Raw genomic sequence first — 23,870 nt, 5'->3', positions numbered from 1 at the left:
AGGAAAGACAGACCTTTGACTGCAGCCTTCTGTGATTCTGCACAGACAATTGATTCTGGCTGCAACTGTGGGCTGGTGGGCCTCCAGCAAGGCATTCTGCAAGTGGTGGGCCTCCAGCAAGGCAAGCAAGGCTGTGTTCTTCATGCCTCAAGCAAGCACCATGGGGAGCTAGTGCCCTCTGTCTCTCCTTTATCACAAGGGGCATCGCTGCAGCTCTCACCTCTACTGATCCAAAATAGGAATATCTTGCATAAGCAAAAAACCTGCACGAAGAATTGGATCACTGCAGCCAAGGGGGAGTATCAGGTTCTCATCTGAGAAAGACAAGGGGTCTGGAAGGTTCATACAAAACATATGATGGCTCTTACTTAGCAATTTCACAAAGTTGTCAGTTGCAGAAAGGAAGGGAGAACAACAGAGCTTTCACATGTTCAGAGATCTTCAAAGGTAAGGAAGCAATTACTCTCACTGCAGCAACCTGGAAATACTTCTCTATCTTGGATCTTTCTGAATCTGTAATGATGCTAAGGAGGCCTGAAGCATACTTGATTTTTCAGGTCTTAATCAACATTTTTGTCGTTTGTCAGCCATGCCGAATGTTGGCTGATCTCATCAGACAATACAGGCTAAGTAACACATCATCAGGAAGAATGCTCTGCCAAGGTAAACCTACCTTGGTGATTCAATGTCAAATGTATCCTTTCAGGCAGAAAAGCATCATGGTTATGTCTCTTGGAATCAGACTACTCTGTTTTTGTTCTTCTGAACAAGGCCCGGCACCACAGGCTGTGGCAGGGCTCTTACAAAACGACCCAATTAACAGTACTTGTCTCATCATGTCCTAGCACTTACAGACATGCCAGATAGGAGACATAGCTGACATACCCACAATGTGCTGTCAGTCTTGCGATACCACAGCCACATTTGCCTCCACTATCCCAGGGAATAAATTAAAGATTTCCCTTCTTCCACATTCTGTTTATCCAAATCCTCCCTCCCCTTCTGTAGCTCCACCAAGGCTGCTGCATCATTTCCTCAGCTCCTTCCCTGATTTATCATTGAGGTATATACCCTGAGGTATCACTGCTGGCACATTTCTAATAAGCTGCCATGTATCCTGTATTGATCACACACAATCAAAATCTGACATTTTTATACCTCTGACAGCATTCATTTCCTGTAGCCTCACTTTTAAAGCTGAGCAAACCTGTTTCCTTATAGCAATTGAAACACAGAATTTGAAGCAGAGCCATTTTTAAATTCCATTGTTATTAATAATTATAACTGACATGATGCTGCACTCACTGCTGTTCCACTCCAGAGTCCCAGCATAGTTGCTTCTTTTTATCTAGCCTGAAATTTGCCAGTGCGTTTATTGCTCATCCACGTGGGTGAGTAACAGCAACAGCTTTAGCAAGGAAGTCATAATGTATATATGGAGCTGTGGAAGCTTCCCCCACAGCCCGAACACCTCAGCTGTGACCTGTTATACTCACATAATGTCAGTTCTGATCTCTGTGCAAAGACTGTCAAGTTGTGCAGTAGCTCTGTGCTGTGAATAAGGACAGGTGGAGGGAGGGAGAAAAGAATGAGAAGGAAGCAAACAGCATCTAATTCATGATAGAAAGATGTTGAAATATTGGAAAAGCTGATCCTTTCACGGTACTTCAGTCAACATCTAGTGAAAGCTAAGAATTCCTCTGGGGATCCAGAGGGATTTGTTTAAGTCCTATTATAAGAAAGATCACGTAAGATTATAAATCCTCAAGTGTCTTCCCCTCACCTACTCTATTTTTGTTCATGACCTGATCAGGGATTGAATCCAGAACCCCTTAAGTGAACAATGCTTCAAAGACCCAGCTTACATAAAGACAGTAGATTTTTTCTAGAAATACATGGCAAAACCACCTGGACTTTGAGGCTGACAAGTCCTTACAACTGAATCTTTCCTTAAAGGAGACAAAACACTGAAAAAGACAAAGAATCATCAAAAATGTAGCTACAGACAGACTAGCACTGTGAATCAGCTCACTTGTGCACCTTTTCTACCATCAATAATGCATAGATCCAAGTCTCATTTACATTTGCAGCCATGGCTTGCGTCTACGTGGAGAGCACAGGCTGCAGGATGACACATGTACCCTGCACGCCCTGAGATACTTTCTGTGCCACAGTCCAGTCCTTTCCTCAACGCAACTCTAGACAGCACAAGCAACCTGCACTTACTCACATATTTGCAGTACTTGAAGCAAAACGGCATTATATTCAGCCTGTACTTATTTCTAGGACAGGGAGGAAAAAGAGAGATGGCTATCGACCTGGCCTAAAAATTTACATGTGTATAAGCTTGTCAAGATAGTTAGTGTGTGAAAGGGGTTAGAGGACTGAATGTCTCTGTTCAGTGTAAATGACCCTTTGTTTACTGAGAATCAAGGTGGGGGAAACAACTGCTGAGAACCCAAACCCAGATGATAGCAGATACCTCTCACCAGCCAACAGTTTCCATCGGGGTTGATAAAGGAGAAGCAAATGGGATTTTGTATGGTCTTTGTGAAGAACTCTGCATTGCCAAACCACCTATTCCCACCATTTTTTTCTCAGCAAACAACCCATAATGTTCAGTGAGGAACAGCTCGGTAGTAATGTCACATCTATTTGGCTTCCATAAACTGCACTGAAAAAATGTACCTTCACAATGAGCTTGACCTTCCCTCGTCTGCAGAAAAGGGAAAGATGAGAGTGATGAAAAATCAGCTGCAGTATAAATCTATGAGAAACAGGATCCTTCCTCTTGCTAACCAGCAAGACGTACATCAACCTAAGGATTTAGGAAAGGCTAGGTAACAGGTGGAGAATACAAACACCACTTGTAGAAGACAGACTACTAGAAAACAGCACACACTGCCTGCCAAAATAAAAAGCCCTGCTGAGATAGCTATGCATTTGCTCAGGAGCCTGTGCTTAATTTTAAGGATAATTAGGATTTGTCTGAAGCCAGAGTGGATATAAATAGCAACTGAAACCTGCTAGTATCTTTCCTCCATCAGTTGGGCCATGAACTGTTTGGCAAAAGGGACTCTTTGTGATACTAACAAGTCCTGTCTGCTCAATCACAGCATATCAGCACTGACTCATGCAAGCTGCAAAGGGGTTTTAAATGCCAGGGAGAGCTGGTCTTTTGTATTCTGGCAGCTCCTTACTGCTGCTTTATACCATTCCCTCTCAAATGAAGAGCCTGGAATAAATGCAAAAAAAAAATAAGATATGTCAGCTGCTTCACAGTGTTTAGGGCTCCCCTGGAGCTTAATTATATGGGAACTGTGACATGCAGTCTGTCAGCTAGAAGGTGGCAGATCCCTGTGGCACAGTTTGAAAGGTGTGTTGTGAAACACTACTTGTTTGCTCTAGACCTATAGACTGTATAGCATGCCCTGTGCAAACCACAGGTTCCCACAGCTGCATGTGGGTTCCTCATGTTTGTCACCTGTGGTGTCCATGGCAGTGAGTTCCTAGATTCAGGTTCCAACATCGCCACGCACACTGCAGTTTGATTTTCCATTTAGCTGAATGACACATAAATAGTCTCATCTTCACCAAATAAAAAAACCCTCACTCATGTTAGTTTCCTGCTGCTCTGTAACTCTAAACCACAAGCAGGGCTAAGTGATCAGCACCATAACCTTACAAATTTTCGGACTCTAAGTTAGGGCCATAAATAAGGGAGATGTATTGCCCCCTAGGAATGTGATAAACAGCCCTCCAGCATAATTCTGAAATGATGCAGCACAGAGATCATATTCCAGAATATATTTTCAAACGTATAGCATCATTTCCCCTGTTTTTATATTTTAAATCATAAGCACTAGAATCATTAATTTCTAAGGCTCTCTCTTGTGTTGTGTCTAGCTGCCACAGAAAAAAGAAAACGACAAAAAATTTCTGTCCCAGTTTATATTTTCCATTTGCAAACATTTACTCCATTCTCAGAATTAACAAGGAACAGCTTCTTCTACTACATGCAGGAGGAGCCTTCATAAACTTGCCACATCCTGATGTTAGTAGCATATGGTATTGAAAATATTCCTACTGCTTGGAGAGAGCTGTTACAAATATTTCAAGCAACAGTTTGTAGATATGATTCTACAGTGCACCAATATTTTTCTCATACTTTTACATTTAACCATATAGTGAAAACATCCCATGGAGTTTCAAAAAGGACAAGCAAGACCATAGACTTTTGGGGCCCTTAAAAGAACATTTCCTTTCAAATACCATATGCATAAGACAGAGCCTGGTTCCTTCTTCTTCATTTTACAACGTAGAGGAGTGAATCCTCTTTTTTCCTTTTTTTTTTTTCTGTGTTATCATGAAATACAGGAATAACTATGCTGCACATAAGGAAAATCAGACTGCCTTTCTTTTCAGCTTAAGGAATATAGGTTGTGCCTTACAGATTGCCCTGGCTGCCTTGCAAATTGAAATATGACAATACAAAAAACAAGAGATGAGAAATTGGAGTGTTAAGCATAAGGCCAGAAGGCAAGACTTCTCAGGGATTTAATAGGGAACTGGCATCAAAAGATGAAATCGGTCAGAGGATAACATCATTAGTCCTCCAGATATACTGAGCAGTAGGATATGTCAGATGGGGTCAAAGAAGGGCAGGATCACCGCCCTGAGGGAATACATGGAGTTAAATAGTTGTCTTTCATGAAGAAACCTATTCCTTATCTGCTCCCTCAAAAGGATTCTCTGAACAGTGTAATTCCATCTCAGCTCATTTTTCCCAGAAGATGACTGAACTGCCACTGGGAAGTGGCTTAGCTACCAGTATTCAGTTAGTCGTCTGGGGGGATAGCGGCAGGTAGAGAAGATAACTGGGTGGTTTTATGGTATCTGATACAGTGGTTTCCTGGGCCCTCCAGTAGCCCCTTTCCCTCATCCCATTTGCTAGATGATAAATGGTGTGTTTCTACTCATTCCTTCACCATGAACATTTTTGCTACTCTTCTCAGTGCTTGTGTAGCCACAGCTCCTTACTGTAACAGCTGAACATTGCCTGCTTATTTTTGCAATGTATCTGAGAAGGGTAGTCTTTCATACTTGACAGGAGGGGAGCTCAAGTGAAGAAAAACTTATCTCTAGTTACAGAGGTAATTTTGTGGGTAAGCAGGTAGTTGAATGGGGATTTCTAAGATTAAGGTACATCCTAATTTACTGGCTATAACTCTTAAGCCATACTTTGTTAGCACTGAAAGCTTCAGGGATTTCAAAATGTATGCCATTATTTTTCCACAACATATGCTATCCTGCAACAGTCTTCTTTCCCCTCCTTTCCCTGAAATAATAAGACTTTTCTCATTGAGCCCAAGTCTATAGACAGCTACTTAATCCAATCTGACTGCTAAAGCCTTGTGCAAAATAACACAGGTAAGAGGGAAAAGAGGAATGCTCAGTTTGCTCTGAAACTTATTTACAACACAGTAGCAGCTAAAGAATACAGTTATGGCAGAAAAAGCAATCCAGGATGTTTTCCCTTGGAAAGCCTCAGAGTGAAAAATTAAGGCAGGGTAGGTCAATTGAGAGATGCATACATTAAGCACATTTCCTATCTTGCCTTAATAATGTTGTATTCTGAATGCAGCAGCACACACTGCTTCCAGTCTTTAACTATCCAGTGAAACATGACCATTAAGCATATTCAGGAGATAACACAAACATGAGAAATATACCATGACATCCTGTAGAAAAGACACACAGGGAAAACAGAGGGTAAACCCAAGGGCAATCAAACAAGAAATACGCTGTACAAAACACAGTTGATATAACACAGAATTCAGAGAGGTGAGAGAACAGCTTTAAGCAAAAAACACTCAACTCCTTCCCCCTCATGCTGCCCGATTTATGGTTTCTGTTCTTGAAATCTAGGGCAGTCAGAATAACCAAATTTTGATACTTCCTTAGGTCCAGCTAGACCAGATGTAATCTAGCTCTCAGATGACAGATCTGCTAGGGAACAACAAATACACAAAGGTGATTGTTAACAAAGTCCTTTGCAGGGCAAGTTGACCTGGTATGTTACTGTGAAAAGAAACAAAGCAATGGAAACACCAACATAATTTGTATTCAGTGAGAATAGTGTGCTCAAAGATACCACAGGAACTTAGGAGAAGAGTTATAACAAATTTTCTGCCTCTACTATTTTTCCTAAAACATTGTATTCAGCTTTATTTTTGGCACCAATAGCATTATCTTTTGTCCACAAATTGCACTTGAAAAGAATCACACATTTTAGGTTTCACATAGATTTACCCCTGATGGTAAAATTAATTTTTTACAGTCATGCCATTTAGCATCAGTTTTCAGTTGCATGGCATCATTAAAACACTCACAGTGTTTTTGAAACAGGATGTATCCAGTGTTAAAAAAGCAGGGAAAATGGAAGCTTAAAATTTTGTTAAAAGTACACAAATAAGTAAGAACACAATGTACTAGCTAACATTTCACATTCAGACATCTAAAGTTAATCCCCTGAAATAAAGGTTGAATCTGGATGTATAGATAGTATTATTAGAACACTCTTAACCACAGTTTCCATGAATGGTAGGTAGGCTCAGAAAACTCCAGAGGTTACTGTTTCTCAGCTACAAAGTAAATAAAACGTACAGTGACAAAATCAAAACACGGGGACTTCCTGAGGCCATCTTTCCTATTTTCTCAGCCTCCCTCAGCTGTATTAATCATGTCACTTAGGACAAATTTCCTGCTTCCATCACATCAATCAGTTTGAATTACCTGTAGAAACTGCAGAGCAGTTAGAGAAAACTATGTCAGTTTCTCTTGAGAGAAAATAAGGTACTTCCTCAGGAACAATGTGATTCTGGAAAATTGGTGAAAGCTATGACAAAATTAAAAAGGCGAAGTATTAAACACAGATTACCTGGGCACCTACTCTAAAAGCAGCTTCCACTTGAGCCTTGAGGATGTTGCACTTCATATGGTCAGGTACAGATGAAGGTGACACAGGGGCATGAAGAGTCTTTTCAGATACCTTCTTGTCTTCACCCTATATTTAGTAAAAAAGATAAGCACAGTGGCATATATTAGAAAGGTAAGTTTACAAAATGATCAAAGGATTAATTTTTACTTGTAATAATTTGATTCAGCAATACTGGATAAAACTTCCATGTTCATATCCTGATAGATACATCTTAGAAGTTTTCAAAATATTTAATGGCTTGATACTATTTTCAAGACAAGAATAGCCTCAGGGAAGCTTGAGTAAGAGAAGTAAGAAACTGATGTGGAGTGAAGATACATGAAAAAAAGCTCAGCCAGGCCCTGGAGTGGTTGCCCAAACCTGTGATCACACTGTGGAAGAAATGTATTATTTCAAAATATCCCACAACAGGTAGAAGAGAGAACAACACAACTATAGTGAACACTGACATCTTACACCACCTTTCAAATGTAAAGCTTTGCAAATTGAACCACAGGGATGCGAAGTGATCTCCACTTAATTACAAGCCAAGCAAAATCTCTGTCATCAGAAAGAAAAGAAAAATCCAGGGAGTTTAAACATTGCTGCTGCTGTTTCCACTTGATGTCAACCCTTTACCTATGCAGCAATCTGGAGGAGAAATTGTAGCCTCAGGACAGCTAGTTTAGTGACCTGCTCAATCATGACCTAAAGGTTTTGTGTCTTAAACAAACTATATTCAGCAGAAATGCCAACATGGATAAACTTTCCAAGCAGAAAAGGAAAACAAACAAAAAAAAGAGACAAATACTAATGTATCAACAAACAGAATGAATGAGACCAGGATTGTAAACATGAACGCTTAAACAAAAGCCTGTAATATGTTACATATTTTTAAAGAATAATTGGGCAATGGCATAACACCCATTGCAAACTTTCCTATTCTTCCTGTAAATAAGACCTGAATTATAGATGAGTAACAGCCTAGATTATGCATTTTCCACTCTCATTGCTGAGAAGAGTGAGTAGTTGTATACACCCAGATAGAACAGATATATAATGCAGTCATTCAGATTTCAGCCAAAACAGGTACAAGGCACCAGTAAACCAAGTCCAATGATCCTTGAGGTTCACCTCTGCTGATGTATTTCAGGACAAAACCTGTTTTTTTTCAGTTTATTTTCAGTTATCTACTGAAACTACCATGTGATTAGTTCTCTAACTTCAAAATATGCCTCTTTTTTCCTTCCTTCTGCTCTCCCCATGGCATCCCACTGGCTGAAGGCAACTACAGTCTTACTGACTCTTTTCTCAGATCCTTGAACAATCATAGAAAAATGGGAACATCAAGATTCTGGGGACACTTTCTGCAAGTGGAGCAAACCACAAATGCAACTGTATTGCCCGAGGAAACTGTTCAGCAAACATTGGGAAGTGAAAGAGCCAGACCTCTGCAGAACTCTATTGAGACTGCAAGATATTTGTGTGTATTCAAAGTTGGTCTAGCAGACTTCTGCATCCAAAATGCCATAGCTGCCAGGTACGATTTTGAACAACTGTCTGTTAAAAGACTGCTCATCATGAGATTTTTTTCTCTGGCAAATTTCTAATAATTCTTACATGTTTATTTTTCAAGGTACATTTACTTTTTTTAGAGGATGATATTTTTGGATTTTCCATTCTCCCCACTTTCCTTCTAAGGGAAAAAGAAAATACATAAAATGAAAAGTGACAGTATCTAGCTGGAGCAACTTATGGAACTGTAGTCATCTCTTCAGTCTTGAATATAACAGTAGTTCTGGCAAGTATATGAAAAAAAACCAAAAAACATGAAACATTTGTTTGCCAAGGCTGCCTTTTCTGGGCTACTCACGCAGCTGAGATGTGGAGATACTCAAAAGGATGAAATTAATTGTAAAGAAAGCATAACTTTTACTTCACCAATAGTCTTGGTAGCCAAAGAGAAATACTACAGATTTTAAAAGGGCTGCTATTACTGTTAAGTGTATTGATTTCTAGCAGCAGAAAGAACAATACACTGAGTAAGCAGTGGCATTTATAAAGGACATGCAAAATCTCACCTTTGTTTTAACACTGGATACTAATTAAACATCATTTTAGTCAAACAAGATTAAGGAATGGTATTTTACTAGCTAAAACAAGACAACTAATGCTTGTTTAGAAGACTAGCTTGTTTTGTAACTAGAAAAGTTCCAAAGTCCCATCCATCTATTATTCAGATGGATACGGATATTTTTCAGTCCTTATGTTCTTCCTCCACTGCCCAATTTTCCCACATGGACCAAGAGGAAGATAAAAGCTCCCAGGGCTACCCTTTAGCTGGGAACCCTCAAAAGGTCTAAATCTCCTGCTGTATTCAGGATTATGCCAGATGACTCCGTGTAATGGACATCCCCAGTATGAGATCTGATGTGCAAGTCTCACATTGAGATTTTCATAACTTGAGAGGTCCAAACGCTGATGCTTGCTGACCTGGCTGAAAGGGAAAGCTGCTGCTGCTAGAGGAGGCACACTTCTTAAAAGCCATTTCTGGGTATTCAGTTCTGCTTTAGCCCTTGCTTGGGCCACACTTTAGGGGTTTCACCTTCAAGTGAGCAAAATTTGCTTTGCTTGTACTGCAACAGGAGTAGCAGCACCTTTAGTGACTGGTCACACATGAAGAGCAGACATTGCTGCAATAGCTGCTCGGCCTTGTCCTGCTCACCAGAAGCTGAACCAGTAGCTGAAGGCCACCATGTCCCCCTGCCCCAGTGGGAATGCTGACTGCACACAACCCCCATATGGGGCTTGGGAGTGCTCGATCTGACCCAGGCCTCCTTTATCTTCTGAACATACGTGAAAGGCTGTTTTGCCAGCCTGCCTTGGCAGCGAAGGACTTTTCTGCCACAGTGCAGCACATCCTGAATTCTGCTCTCCCGCAGCTGATTAGCTGAGATTATTACACACAGAGTCAGTGGCACTGAAGATTCCAAATAAAAGTGAACTCAAATCACAGAGCAAAGTAGGACCTCCTTACTGCAGCCTGTTAGCACTTATAAGCATTTATATAAGTTCCTATTGTTCCTTAATGTCAATAATATTTACATATAAGCTCACTCATCCCCCAAATTAAGTCCTAAAGTATAACTGGCATCAAGAAGGCAAAAGAAAAGATTTCAGGGATAGAAAAATACATGCAGGATCTTCTGTGGTTCATTTCACTAATTTATAAGAAAATCAAAGATCTAAAACCTGCCTGCATTAGGAATCTCTATATACTATTGCTGTAAGAATGAAAGCTGTAATCTCATTTATTTTGCTGTATAATAAAGGAATTTTACATTTCCACAATCCTCACTGCTTGCAGTGATGAATGAAGCATAAAGACAGCAGCTGGGTATTCAGATGCTGACCCGGGTTGTCAGTTATTAAAATTTTGTTTTCATTTATAAACTAAGAATATTCTATTTGGAAGTCATTAGAAAGCTAAACATGGAATAATGTTAATGAAAATTCCTATTTTACCATTTCTTATTATGCAATTCAAAAAAATCTTAGGTGCCCTTTTCAAGTGAGTGTCTTGGAGTCAAACTTGCATTTGAAAGAGATCATTTTCTTGCTTAGATTTGCAATTTAAACTCATCCTAAAAGGTTTAGAAAGGAAGAAAAAAACCATTAAGATACCTGACAACACTCCAGTTTTCCATCTCCAGTTCTGCTGGTGCTAAATAATAGCAATGTGTTCACATTGCTTTCACCATTGATGAAGAATTTTATTTTTCCAGAGCAGAACACTGGAGAATTGCAATTAAATGGATAGAAGTGGGTCAAACAAGCTCAGATATAAACACACATAAAACTAGAGGCATTTTTTTCATTTTGTAATTGAGGTCTTGGGCTTGTTTTTCTCCTCCCAAACATTTACTTTAAATTCAATTACATTTGCTGGTACTAGAACTGAAGGCAGATTTGTACAGTGCTAGATAATGATGACACTGGCTTTAGTTCGCAAGTGAATATTAAGTACATGCACAGAATATAAAAATAGTTGCATGAAACCCAGCAATTCCACTCTTGCACATACCATTTCCATTCTCTCTGCTTTAAAAGGTTCATGCTTTGTTCCACATCAAACTTTGTATCAAGAGCAAGATTCATGATCTTTCACTTCTGTGAATTTATCGATAGCCTCTTCTTAGCCAAACAGCATGTTTAAAACATGTATTTGACTGGACATAACTGAAGAATAGAATTAATATTTTCTTTAGGAATCTAGGTCTATTCTTTGTTGCTAGTCATCTCTACTAGTGGGAAGTAAAATTTTAACAAAGACAGCACAGATATATAGGTTCTGAAAGCACATCAGCTATATAAGATGTCCTGGGACTCAATTACATCTGCAAATGTACATGGCAATCTACAGACTCTTTTGCCACCTTCCTACTAGAAGATTAATTGATTTTTTTCCCCATGTGATAGCTAACATCAATTACAAACAGATACCACAATGATAAGACCTGTACAATTACATGTTATTCTTATTTGAGGCAAAATTTGCAAGCAGAAAACTGCAACTTCTTTATTAGAAAAAAAATACAATTGGAAAAAAAAAACCAGCCACTCCCCTCATTAAGCTGTCAGACACAATAGATCTTCCCCACGTCAACTATCAATTGGTCTAATGAAAGATATAACTCCTGATAAATCTTGTTATGCTTATATCCTTGAAGCAAAGCTCTTTCCGTCTTGGTATCAATTTTTTTTTATAAAACACTATTGCTCAGTATTATTAGATCCTGCCTCTGTCAGTGTCAAGCTTCACAATAGTCTTACTGGGCCACAGTAGTGATGTTTCCCAGGACATACCCTCTGATCAGCATATCACATGCAGGAGTCTCATCAACAAAGTGAGTTGGTTTTGTTGGTTTTCTCAAACTATGAGTGATTTTCGGAATTGCAGTAGCTTTAGGCTTTGCAGTTATGCACGGGCAGGTAGTTCCACAGTTTTTTTGCAGGTGGTATCATTTGCAAGCAGTCAATCTGCATAACTGGGCAGCTCTGTAATATGGTCTTGTCCTGCTAGCAAAAGGCCATAAGCTTTGAACAGTTTGCAAAGACAGTAAGGCCCATCAGGCTCGTTCTGTCTGAAGCTTTCTCAATCTGCCTGAAGCTTTGTTCTACTAAGCCTAGCTGTAACAGCAATAATTTTATATATGGGAACAGTAACACAAATAGTTATTCTTTGTAGAATGAGATATTTATGACTCTAACACAGATATGTAGTACAAAGCAATGTAGGGCTGGTATGATAATGGGGGCCTTGAGAAGTGAAGACATAGGACACAGGGTAGAGGAGAGCTGACAAAGAGTGATAGCCCAAGGGGCACAGGCTGGCACTGGGGACCCATAGCTATAAACAACTCACCAATGGCCATTTAAAGTGCAGACCTTGACCTGGAAAAAGCTGGTTTTAGGGGTAATAAAGAGAGTGAAGACAGAGTATATAGCATACAGATGTAAAAGTCACCATGTACAGTAAATTCAGGTGTAATGTGAAGATGTAGATCAGTGAAGAAAGAGTAAGATGTAAATGCTTGTTTGCAAACATACAAAAGGACCCAAAGTATATCCTAGAGTGAGGAAGAAGAAAACATGAACTTGACTGGATGGAACATTGGAACAGGTTGCCCAGGAAAGTGGTTGAGTCACAATTCATGGAGATATTTAAAAGATGTGTAGGTGTGCCACTGAGTGACGTGGTTTAGTGATGGACTTGGTAGTGCTGAGTTAACAGTTGGACTCAATGGTCTTAAAGGTCTTTTCCAACCTAAACAATTCTATGATTCTGTGACCATCATAACATCCTCTCTGACCCCACCAGAATGAAATCACCAACCTTAGGATCCAGGGGTGTAGCGGAAGGGTGACAATAACACCAGGAAAAGTGGCAGAAACAATTTGAAATGTATTATTATTCCTTCTTTTTATGTAAAAGTACATCTGAGTTAATAATTACTAGACTCCCAAGATTTCAGAAATGCTAACAATACATTTTTGGTTTTATATCATACACACACACACACAAACACACACAGAGCAATGGGGGATGGGACAACATATTTTTCTAATGAAAGGCTTCCAAGAAGAAAATCAGAAATACATTCACTTAGGCTTGCCTCTCCTGGAGATTAAGGAGTCCACTAGCACCAAAGGACATGAAAATCATGTTGAAATGGACTTTTATCATTCAGTAGGTGGACGGACATATGATACCCTATACCAAATAGCTCTGGGAAAGAGAATGGACACATCCATTCATCATTCCCATGAGACAAAGTTTGCTGTAGCGGGCAATCAAATTAATTAACTGCTGAATCTAATTTACTCAATTTCTTGTTAAATCTCCTATGGGTTGATTATTAAGTCTGACAAATTCTAGCCCAAAAGCACTTTGCTTCAAAAAATAACAATTAGCAACAGGAAGGGAGGGAGTGAGTGAAAACTGAGACTTCACAATAGATGTGGAAACCACTGCTTTTTTTTTTTTCTTTCAAAAATAGAGTAAATGAAACAGCTTCTTAACAGCTTCACTGGTTTTGTTTAAGCATAATATTTCAGAGGATGCAAAACTGGGGAATAAAAAGCACTTAGTAGACCAGAAATCAATGGAGTGGTGCAGGAGAGGTGTTAACATTTCATTTTTTTGCCAGAAACCAGACAGATTGACCACTCATTAAAATCTGTTTGCTGCTGGACTGAGTAGCTAGTTAACTACCATAACCAAAGGAACTTTAAAGGCCATGGTCTCAGTGAAAAATACTTGTCACAGTTCATCAGTTCATGGTTGATCAATTCTGTCTAACCTGCCTCATTGCCGTTGTGCTGGGCAATGCTCCACAGCATTTTAGCCCAGGGTTAGCCCAATATTTACAGCATGTCCCTCTCTTTCACTGGAGAAGCCATCTGCTGAGGCAACTCCAGACTCTGCTCAGAGCTCAAAGACCTGTGGTTTACTGGTTTTAGCTTTATGAACTCTGTGTACACATTTTACCAAGATCTAGGTCAAAAAATGGTGCTTGAAGAAGAGACCATAAGCAAGGGGTGAAAGAACTTCAGAATGATTTGTTGTCACAACCCATAGCTTGTTAATGTGAGGGCTGGATCACTGAGGTGCTTTCTGGTAGTGATTCTGGGCCAGTTTCAAGAGTATGTACAATTTTCAGATGGCTCAAAACAGTAATTTTAATAAATTTTGAGGGACTGGCCTCCTTTTCATTTGCATGGTAACCGCTGTTCATGGGACTGCTGCCCAGTTCTTAAACCCAAAGCCTCTATGGCTGCCAGGGGAGGGATTTCATTAGACAGCCCATGTCTCTAGCCTTGCTTTTTGCTGAACTTCTGCCAGAAACAGAAGCATTTAGCAGCTCTTAGTGCTCATTACAAGACTTTTCCATCAGCTAAACTTTGACTGATGGCAGTTTCACCACAGCAGACACAGGCTGCATTTACTGTGCAGCTGCATTTATTGTGAAGCTCTGACTTGCTATCATACTGGGTTTTGCTAATTAGTCCTTAAATAAATAATCCATCTGACTGTGGACAAGATTCTAGAGCTGTAAGGACAAGCCAAAGAAAACCATTAATTATAGAAGAGCTGAGTTCTGTCTTCACAGATTTGCAGCAAATAAGAGCGAGAGGATCAGAGGTCAGGCTTTGCCAGGCAGAAGTTGCAGGGACTCTACTGAGATTACTTGCACAGTATGGTAGAATACAGGACCAAAGTGTTTTAGGTTTTCAGTTAAAGAAAGAAGAAAGACCATAAATCTACTCATTTTTAAATCACAAGGGTACCATTAAGATCATCTGCTTGGGTCTTTTGTGCAACACAGGTCAGATTGGTTTATCCACTTGTGCACTGTGGTCAACATAGAGAGAGTCCTCTCACTTCTTCACTTTAGCCCTTTAAAAATGCCAAACTGAGCTGTCAATGAGCTCAATAGGACAGTCCTTTAAAGTATGTTTTGGACATTGCACTTGAGTGAATATTCTCAGCTGGGATTCAGATAGAGTATCAGTAATCACTTCAGAACTACAAAAGTCCTCTCACAAGACCTGGGTATTCACTGGATGAATCTGAGATGGAGAATTTTCCTTTGGCAAACTACGCCAATGCTTAACAAGCTTTGCCTATAAAAAACTGTACTTATTACCAGTTAAGAGCATTTCTAAAAGGACAACTTGAGAAATGTTCATGGATAAAAAAGATGACTTCTTTTCTATTTCACCCCAGTTTGTTTACTTTATGATTTATCTTTCTAATCCCCACTCAAACCAACCAGACAAACCAACAATTTCTCACATGTGATAACAAAATAGACTTGGGAAAAAGTCTAAAATATTCCACCTTCATCTGTTCATTGAGAAGTCTCCAAAAATCATGACACAGGTCATGACCTCATGACCACATTCATAAGGCATAAGGACTACGGTCCATAGGTGAATTACACCACTATCCCATGAGATACCCTGAACATGGTTCAAGGAAATCTTCATGACAGAAAATTCACTGCATTACAGAATAAGTTCAATTAACTATAATGTTGGAAAAAACTTCCAACATTTAATTTTTTCATTAGAAACACTTGACTCACTGATTTTCAGCCTTGACTTCCATCTCCTGGAGTTCCTCATCAAGAGAAAAGAAAGATTCTGCTACATAGATACACTCCTTTGTGCTTGTAGAAGCTCCTTTGTGCTTATATTTTTGGTACACGTGGTCATCTCCCCTTTGATTTTAATTTCCCTAACGCTTGTTTAATAATATAAATAACAAAAGGCTGGTTGTAAAAGTAAAAACAAAAAGGCTTTGTAAAACCAAGGTAAAGTAATTTAATTGAGTTCTCCCTTGAGCTGACTCAAAACTCTGCTTTGCTTTTAACAGACCCCTCAGTCACTGGGAGCCCAGACCCACCTCATTTGAAGCCAGTGGCAATGCTCGCATTGACTTCACTGGATCCAGTCCAGGACCAATGTGGTTGCAAAACAGAGGTCCAGGTCTCTGTGGCACTATCCAGACTCAGATCAAGGCACCCCACAGTGCAGGCACAGTGAATTTAGCCTCACATGGAGCCACCAACCTGCTGGCCCCTGATCTCTGGCAGAAACAGTGGGACATGAATGTTTTGCCATCCTTGACAAAAAACTCACTCATAAAACACCCACTAACATCAGATGCCGGGAGAGTTTAAGGCATAACATGGACCCCTCATGTAGAAAAACAAGATTTTTGGTATTTTATCACTTGAAGTGTTGTGATTTTTTTACAGCTCTGGGCTGCCTAGACGACTAACTCTTCACAACTGAACTAAAACTACATCATAACATTGTTGCAGCAGCTTATGAAATTTTAAAAGGCAAAGTTGATTGAAACGCTAAATCTAAAAACCAAATTCCAGTCCCAAAAGGAGATGGGGAGAGGTGATTAAAAAGCAAGGCAGTTGCAGATGAATGTCGATTTGAATTGGAGGTGAAAAAGCAGCAGCTTTTGAATATGAAGTGACAAAGGGGCTCTGGCATATATATGTAAAAGTATACATGTATATGCTATACCTTGTTCATGCCGACGTGGAGGGCTGGCCATGGTCCAACTACCTTCACACTCTCTGTTTCTATTTTCTTCAGATGAGAAGTTTCATCATAAAGAAGGGGAAGTCCTGAGCTCAGTTCTAAAAAGATGCCCAAAAGAAAGAAAGAAAAACAGTCTGAAGGAGGCTACAGAAGAACTGGAGAGCAAGACACTCAATTCTATTTGAAGAGACAGTGGTCAGCAAAGCATCTTCCATTTAAGACCCTCTAAAATGTTTCATAATTATGCCTGTCAGGCATTTCTATTTAGCAAACAATTCCTCCCCCTCCTGCTTCTCACCCATCCTTTCATTTCAGCAGGACTTTCGCCAGCTTTAGGCTACATATTTCTCTCCTTACCTCCCCCCCACCTCTACCACCTCTATATTCTACAACTCAGTTGACACCAGAAGGATTATTTATGCAGCCAAGGTGCCATTCTCAGAACATGTGATGTGCAAAGAGATTAGAGTATAGCTTTTGGCTTCTCTCAGACATCTTTATTTATATGCCAGCCTCTTTAAGACTGTTGTCAGGAATTTGCTGTGCTTTGTCAACAGAGATTTTGAGCAAGCCACCAACACAGAAGGATAAGGAAAAATACTTTTTGAGACAGCTCTGAAAGGTCTCTGTCAACATCTTGGGGGTGGTGTGGCATATATATGTATATTTGCAAGTACTCTGAGAAAAATAAACTTCATCATGTGATGATTTAACTAATCTCTGTGTCTTACATTTCTTTTTGCCATGGATTCTAGGTAATAACAGTTGGGAACAATCCGGTAATCTCTGGAGTCTGATTCAAAGCTCACCGAAATCAATAAAAACCTTGCACTGGCTGCAGTTTGGTTTGGATCAGGTTCTTAAGCTGTCCTAAGAATATTAAATATTACTCACTCAAGATCTAATTCTACAGCTGTTTAAATATACATTAAGGGCTTTGCTGACTAGAGACAAATTGCTAAAACCAGCTTATAGGGATATAAGCAAAAATCTGGTTTTGGCATTAGTGAAACATTATCAGACCCTGAGATAATAAAGTCCTAGAAGGGGTTACAATATCAGTATTGACCTCCCCTTGGTGGTCTCTCATCACAAGCTAGTGTTGCCAGGGGTTGCCAGCATGTCTCACATCACAGTTGACATTGTGAAACTGCCCAGTGATACCCTGGGAATAAACTACCACAGCCATAAGATAAGACACGATGACTTTTTTTTTTTTTTAAGAAACACAATTGTTCTATTTTCTTAGAGGGGGGAAAGTGCCTTATTTAAATTATTCGAGTTTGCTATGTTTTAAAATGGACTTCTAAGCTGCTTTTTTTGTTTAAAGGGATAGCTCTGGAAAACAAGTAGGCCAGTTTAGCCTTTTAACTCAACCTTCAAAACAGATTTTAAAAAAAGGCAAAAAACTGAAGTCCTACAAAAGGTATAAATTTCCTGAATCAGCACTAAGTCTTGGCAAAAACCAGGCTTTCATTCCAAGAAAGGATCTGGTAGCATTGTGGTTTTTCAAAGCACTGTTTTCAGCCTGAAACTCAGTCTGTTAGCCCATTGTCTGCTCAGGGTTACGCAAGGTCTTTCGTAGCGAGCAGTTCAGGAATAAAGGATGTCTTTTTAGAAGTGATAACTTGCAAGCTCAGCCCAGAGTTCAAGAGGCAAGCTGGGTCCCCTCTTCCCGGTCATCATTTTGTGTCATAAAAATTCTGTGAGCTGCATTGCATACTTGTTTGCATCTGCTTTCAGTGATAGCCCCAGCTGCTGCCGGTGAGTCTGCTCATGTGCACCTGGTAATCCATGCACGACAGTTGCTGTGCCAATTAGGCTTAGCAAGCAGCTCGCCCTCTCTTGTGCTGCAAGGCCAACTGCTGTTGAATACAGTGGTCTTAGGAACTGGGGTTCTGCGAACATGCTGGGGAAAGATGTGCTGTGAGAGAAGATGTGATCTGTGTATATGAGCTTTGAGGTGAAGAGCAGCATTGCAAATACAATAATCAGACCGAATGCAGGAAAACAACATCTTCTGCTGAACTGCCTTCATAAACACACACATCAGATTTGTTTCACCAGATTTCACTTTCTCCAGTAATTGAAGTAGACAAATTACTTGGAATGTGAAAAATCAGGTAGGTCTGGCCTGGGTTTGTTTTCTGTAATGAAGTCCCAGGTTGTGTGTTTGCTGAGAAACATGCACTGGTATTTAAAGGGAACTTCAGTTGGGCATACTGTTGTTTCCCTCTCTCCTGTCTGTGTCCTGCTAATTGCACTGGAATTTTGGCCTTTATCAGAATAGACGCAAGGCAGATGCTTTCTCCCTCTTTCAGCCCAATGCTGGTTACATATTGGTGGGTCATGCCACGTTCCACTTCAGATGAATTTAAAACAATTTCAGAGCTTAGAGATGAGTCCGGTCCATACCAACTGGAATAAGTCACAAAACACCTGTGGTCCCTTGGAAAACCACAAGGTAGGCAAATTGAAGTGCTGGTGTCATCTCTGTCAGCCCCATGGAGAAGTTTCCACTAAGCTAGCACATTCCCCTCAGGAGACTTTTTTGCTCCTCAGGAATTTCCACTTGAGATATTTTGGTCACAAGCCCCCGCTTTCCTGAGAGTGTCCCCAGGTTAGTGACCACTTACTTCCTAGAAACACTTTCCTAGCAGTGGCCTTTCCACACAGCCTGGAGCCAGACATCAGTCCCCCATGTCCTCATGTTCCTGACACAGACTGCTGATAGTGTCTCCTCTCCGCCTGATTTTTTTCTTGTCCCACACACTCTGCCACGTGTGCTGTCCCAGATAACCGACTGACAGCCGGCATGCTCCTAACCATTCCAGTACATACACTGTGAACCTTTACCACAGGCTCTCTACAACTGAATTTTCTCAGCTGCAATAGCCTGAGCTGCATTTTAATGAAAACCAAACCAAGTCCCCTCAGCACCAGCCTTGAAAAGGCACTTAGACCTGTCACCCCAAACTGCAAATGGGTAACTCTGATTCTGTTTTAAGGGAAGTGGTCCTACCCATACTGCCACTGCTCTCACAGCATAAACACGCCAGGACTAACCATGGACTGCTTTTTCAAGGAAAATCAGGTTTGCACCTCCAGCTTGATGCACAAGTACAGGTCTCTGCAGGGGATCAGTGATGCATTGCTGTGGGGCAGCATGCCTATGTCAATACAAGACAGCACACAGCATTCACAGCTGCCTAATAGCTCAGCTGGGAGCATCTGGCATGCCTGCACCACAGCCTCCCCTCAGAGGTGTCTGGTCCCTTTCTGCTGCCTTAAAGAAACTGGGAATTGGCATTTGGTGTTGCTGGCATTAGGCCATGTCAGAAACCAGCACCAATTCTCTTCTCCTGAATCAAATAGCCTTAAGTAGACAAAGTGAAGAGGAAGGTAAATGTGTCTCCAGGAGCAGGTGCCACACACAGGTCTTGGCTGCTGAAGTCCCCTTCAGAGCATGGCAGCTGCCGGACAGGCCAGGGAGGCTGCTCCCCAATAGCAGTGCAAGGTTTGGGGGAGAGGGCTCGCCCTCCTCATGCCTGGGCGAGGACACACAGCCTCCTTGGCCCCAGTTTTATCTCAAAGGTAACACTCACTGGGCACAAAGAGATGTTTGCCCTTGTGCTCTTCTAGGCTTTTTCTAAGGTTATTTCTGCAACAAGGAGAAGCAGGAAAGCTGTGTGACCTGGAGGAGACGGAGTGCTGGAATAAACACCTTGCGCTGTGTGGTTTTTGCTGTTTCTTTAATTACCTCCTGTCCTCCAGGTGGGCCCATGGCAGGGCTGTGGGAAGCTAGAGACCAGCCCTGCTGCAGCACTGCTGGGGCTGAAACTGAGGTGCTGTGAGGCTGACATAGAGCCATGGGCTGGACAGGGGGAGCCTCTAGGAGGGGGATGGGGAAAGCAGTGCCTGCAGTGCCCTCCGGGTCAGGACACTCAGCAGCAGCAGAACTAGCTCTGAATGAATTTCCTGGCATGCTTCAGCTCTAATTTGGGAAAGGAAAATATGGGCTGGCACATCCCCTAGAAAGGTCATCACCTCCCGCTGTGCCAGGCTGACAGCCCGGCCAAGGCTTTCCAGCACAGCCTTGCCAGCATCCCTCCACGGCCAGTGCCCGGCCGGCACACAGGGCGGCCCTGCAACAGACCGACTGAGGCCCAGCTGGTGCAGGGCCAGGTGAGCCGCCCAGCAGTTCCCCAACAGGACAGTCTGTACTTCCCTCCCAGATAGTGCTGGTTGCTGCAGAACAGGGCCAAGATGCAGACACTCATCAGTGGCACAGGAGCACCCAGCAGCCTGCTCTGGGCCTCTGTGGCTGCACCATGCAGGGGGTGGCCATGCTGGCCATGCTCCATGCCAGCCTCATGTGCTTCCCAGCACGAAGGTACACCACTGTGCAGCATACAGTCAATGGAAAACAACATGTTTTCTGGAGTTTGCTCCTAAGGGAGTAGCTTTATTGAAAGTCCTAGCAAGCAAATCATATTGCTGCTTAGGATTCCTTCCTTAAATGTCTACCATGCCTTGCATTTTATTTCTTGAGCTTCCCTTCTAAAAACTATCCCCTTCTTTTTGGAAAAGAAAATTAAAGAAAATGCTTCTGAGTTTCTGAAACAAAGTCTGATTAAAGTGCTTGTGCAGGTAGATGCCTGTGTATTACTGCTGATGTGGGACAGCCTACAGTCAGGGTCACCCAGCACCATCTATTACAAGACCATGCTTTCAGGAATTTGAAAATTGTCAGATTAACTGACCAGGCTGAAAGTTACCATAATGGATGCCTATCTTAGGGTGATTTACAGTTATGAAGGCAGAAACTGGTCAAAGGAAGAACTCATTGTTCCCTTGAAACAAGGAAAATAATAGATCGTATCTTGTTTTGCCCATCTTCTGAAATTCTTACACAGCTCCAGTACCTCACACAGTAGAATGTAGAGTGTAGAGATTTTAAATTTGGAGAGCAAGCAGTAGGACTGCTCAATGACAGAGATGTTTCTCTTTCAGTTCCTGTGTAAACCTACAAACATTTGGCCCAGCTACATACCCTTAAAAATGCCTGTACACATTCAGCAGCAGAGACTTACACCCAAACTCCCCAAGGCTGCATCAGGAACAGATAGGCCTCTCTCCTCTTTGCTTTCTACAAGCCCAGAACTTCTGCACCAAGGAAGTAAGCATATTTCAGCTCATGATAGGTAAGGTTGTGCAGTAATTGATCCCATTACCCAAACTAAAAGCAAGATGCTGTTTGTCCAGTGCTCCGAAATTTCTGCTGCTTGTGCCCAGACATGAAAGCAAGAGTCAGATCCAAACAATGAGGGCTGAAGGCCAGCTGGGCAGATCAGCAAAAGACAAAACCAGATGAGGATAGGTTTGTGAAAATATACAAATAAATAGTAACAATGAAAAAGTAGCCTGTGCCAAGTGTCTAGAGACTCAGTATCTGTGACTAATTGGGTATTTGTTCAGCTATGGAACACCAATCTAACATCAAATCCTGCAACCCCATAGCAAAACCAGGAAACTGCAAATCTTGTCTCATTTGCACATGCTACAAAGCTAGCGAATAATAACAGGATACATATTCTTCAAAAAGAAAAACTGAAATTCATGTCCCTTTCCTTTCCTTTCCTTTCCTTTCCTTTCCTTTCCTTTCCTTTCCTTCCCTTCCCTTTCCCCTTCCCCTTCCCCTTCCCCTTCCCCTTCCCCTTTCCTTTTCCATTACCCTTTCTCTCTTTACCAGAGACAAACCTGAAAGCAGCACAGTTAGTGAAATGACATTCACTGCAGTGGACTTACTGGTTGGGTTTGGAACTCCAGAAACAATGTCCTTGCTGTCGGGAGCAAGGGCGCTGTAATTCGCATGGTGGTGGTGATGACGGTGGTGGTGGTGGTGCCTTGCAGGCATTTTTGTGGTATATGGTGTTCCACCATTCTCCTCAATGTTGAACTGGTGCAGATCACTGTTGTTCAAGGGATAGCTACAAAATAAATTCAGTTCAAATTAGAGCAGTAAACAGTAGTACCAATCGTACTTTTGGAGAGACAGAGTGAAAACTTCCTTGGGAAAAAAATGCATAGTTTTTTTGTAAATAAAAGTTTTAACGAGGTATATCCCAAATCTTTACAGTTTTCTATTTACACGAGATCCATCAGGTGAGAAAAAGAACACCTCTGCTTGTTAGTATGACTATAAGATCAGAATTACTTTTGATTTTACACACTACACAATCTCTGCTAGAATCTTCCCTAGGAAAGGAAAGGTGTCAGGCAGCAAACAATAACTCCTTTAAAGAGAAATTGTCCAAAGAGCAGACCAAGGAACAGTCACAGAATAACATTACATTCCTGAGAAAGTTCAGTTCTTTACACTTCTGGTGCAAAATAGCCATATAAAAAATTTCTAACTTGGGGAAAAAATGGAATAAGATGCCATTGGAAATAAAAGATTTTACAGGTATCGACACACAAAACAGCACTTGGTCAAAAAGGAATCAGACCTATGCTGGTAAACTAGTTTGGGGTTTTTGGGTGTGTTTCGTTTGTTTTTTGGGTTTGGTGTTTTTTTTTTTTTGGTTGGTTGGTTGGTTTTTTTGCATGTGTTTAGTTAGAAGAACTATCATCAGTCTACAATATATGGAGAAACGGGGACACTGACATTTTAATTCATCATCTCTAATTCAGAGGTGACATATGACACTGCTGCTTTTCTTCAATAGTTTTAATGGATGCTGTATCAGTTTATTGTTTGAAATGATGATGAATTTCTAGAAATGATATTTTCTCTCCATGCCAGCAAACAAAAAAGATTGAGATAACTCTATATAGATATTGCAAATGACTTGACTGTGCTGTCCTCAGAGGAGTGCTTAAAATTTTTATAAGGTTTTAACTTATTCTATAGTCTTGCATTAGACAGTAGTTGCAGTAAATCAATTCATTCCAAGAAAAGATGAATCCCCTGACTATTTGAAAAATGCTAAAGAAATTATATCTTCAGCTGCATGCATTTTCATTTTGCTTTTATTACCAAGAGCAGCCAAAAACCTGACAATATGGAATAAAGACAAACAGAATAATTAGAGGAACAATGAATAAATTATACCTAAGCTACTTGCTACATATGTTCTCTGAAGATTACTTAGTGATTCAAAGCAAAATTAACCAGTCATCTGCAAATAAACACATCTGTATAATTTCCAAAGTTATACTGAAGAATGCAACTGGGTACATTATTAATAACCACTGTCTTCTT

The 23,870-nt window shown here is 40.8% G+C and overlaps 1 protein-coding gene across 5 annotated transcripts in view; it reads right to left on the bottom strand.

Annotated features, from left to right (window-relative positions):
* EPB41L4B (erythrocyte membrane protein band 4.1 like 4B) overlaps window positions 1–23,870 on the bottom strand; it is a 170,556-nt gene that overhangs the window by 50,561 nt on the left and 96,125 nt on the right. For 4 of the 5 annotated variants that reach the window (XM_027680162.1, XM_027680180.1, XM_027680191.1 and 1 more), the window contains exons 16-18: window positions 22,415–22,596; window positions 16,589–16,704; window positions 6,941–7,066 (exon numbers count right to left, since the gene is read on the bottom strand). In XM_027680162.1, the coding sequence (XP_027535963.1) occupies window positions 6,941–7,066; window positions 16,589–16,704; window positions 22,415–22,596 (424 nt within the window). The remainder of the gene's footprint in view (window positions 1–6,940; window positions 7,067–16,588; window positions 16,705–22,414; window positions 22,597–23,870) is intronic. The other variant, XM_027680171.1, reaches the window with a different exon arrangement.

This window comes from Neopelma chrysocephalum, unplaced genomic scaffold (assembly GCF_003984885.1).
Source record: "Neopelma chrysocephalum unplaced genomic scaffold, ASM398488v2 Primary Assembly neopelma1_22b, whole genome shotgun sequence".
Lineage (NCBI taxonomy): Eukaryota > Metazoa > Chordata > Aves > Passeriformes > Pipridae > Neopelma > Neopelma chrysocephalum.
This window is presented reverse-complemented; position numbering and strand designations above follow the sequence as displayed.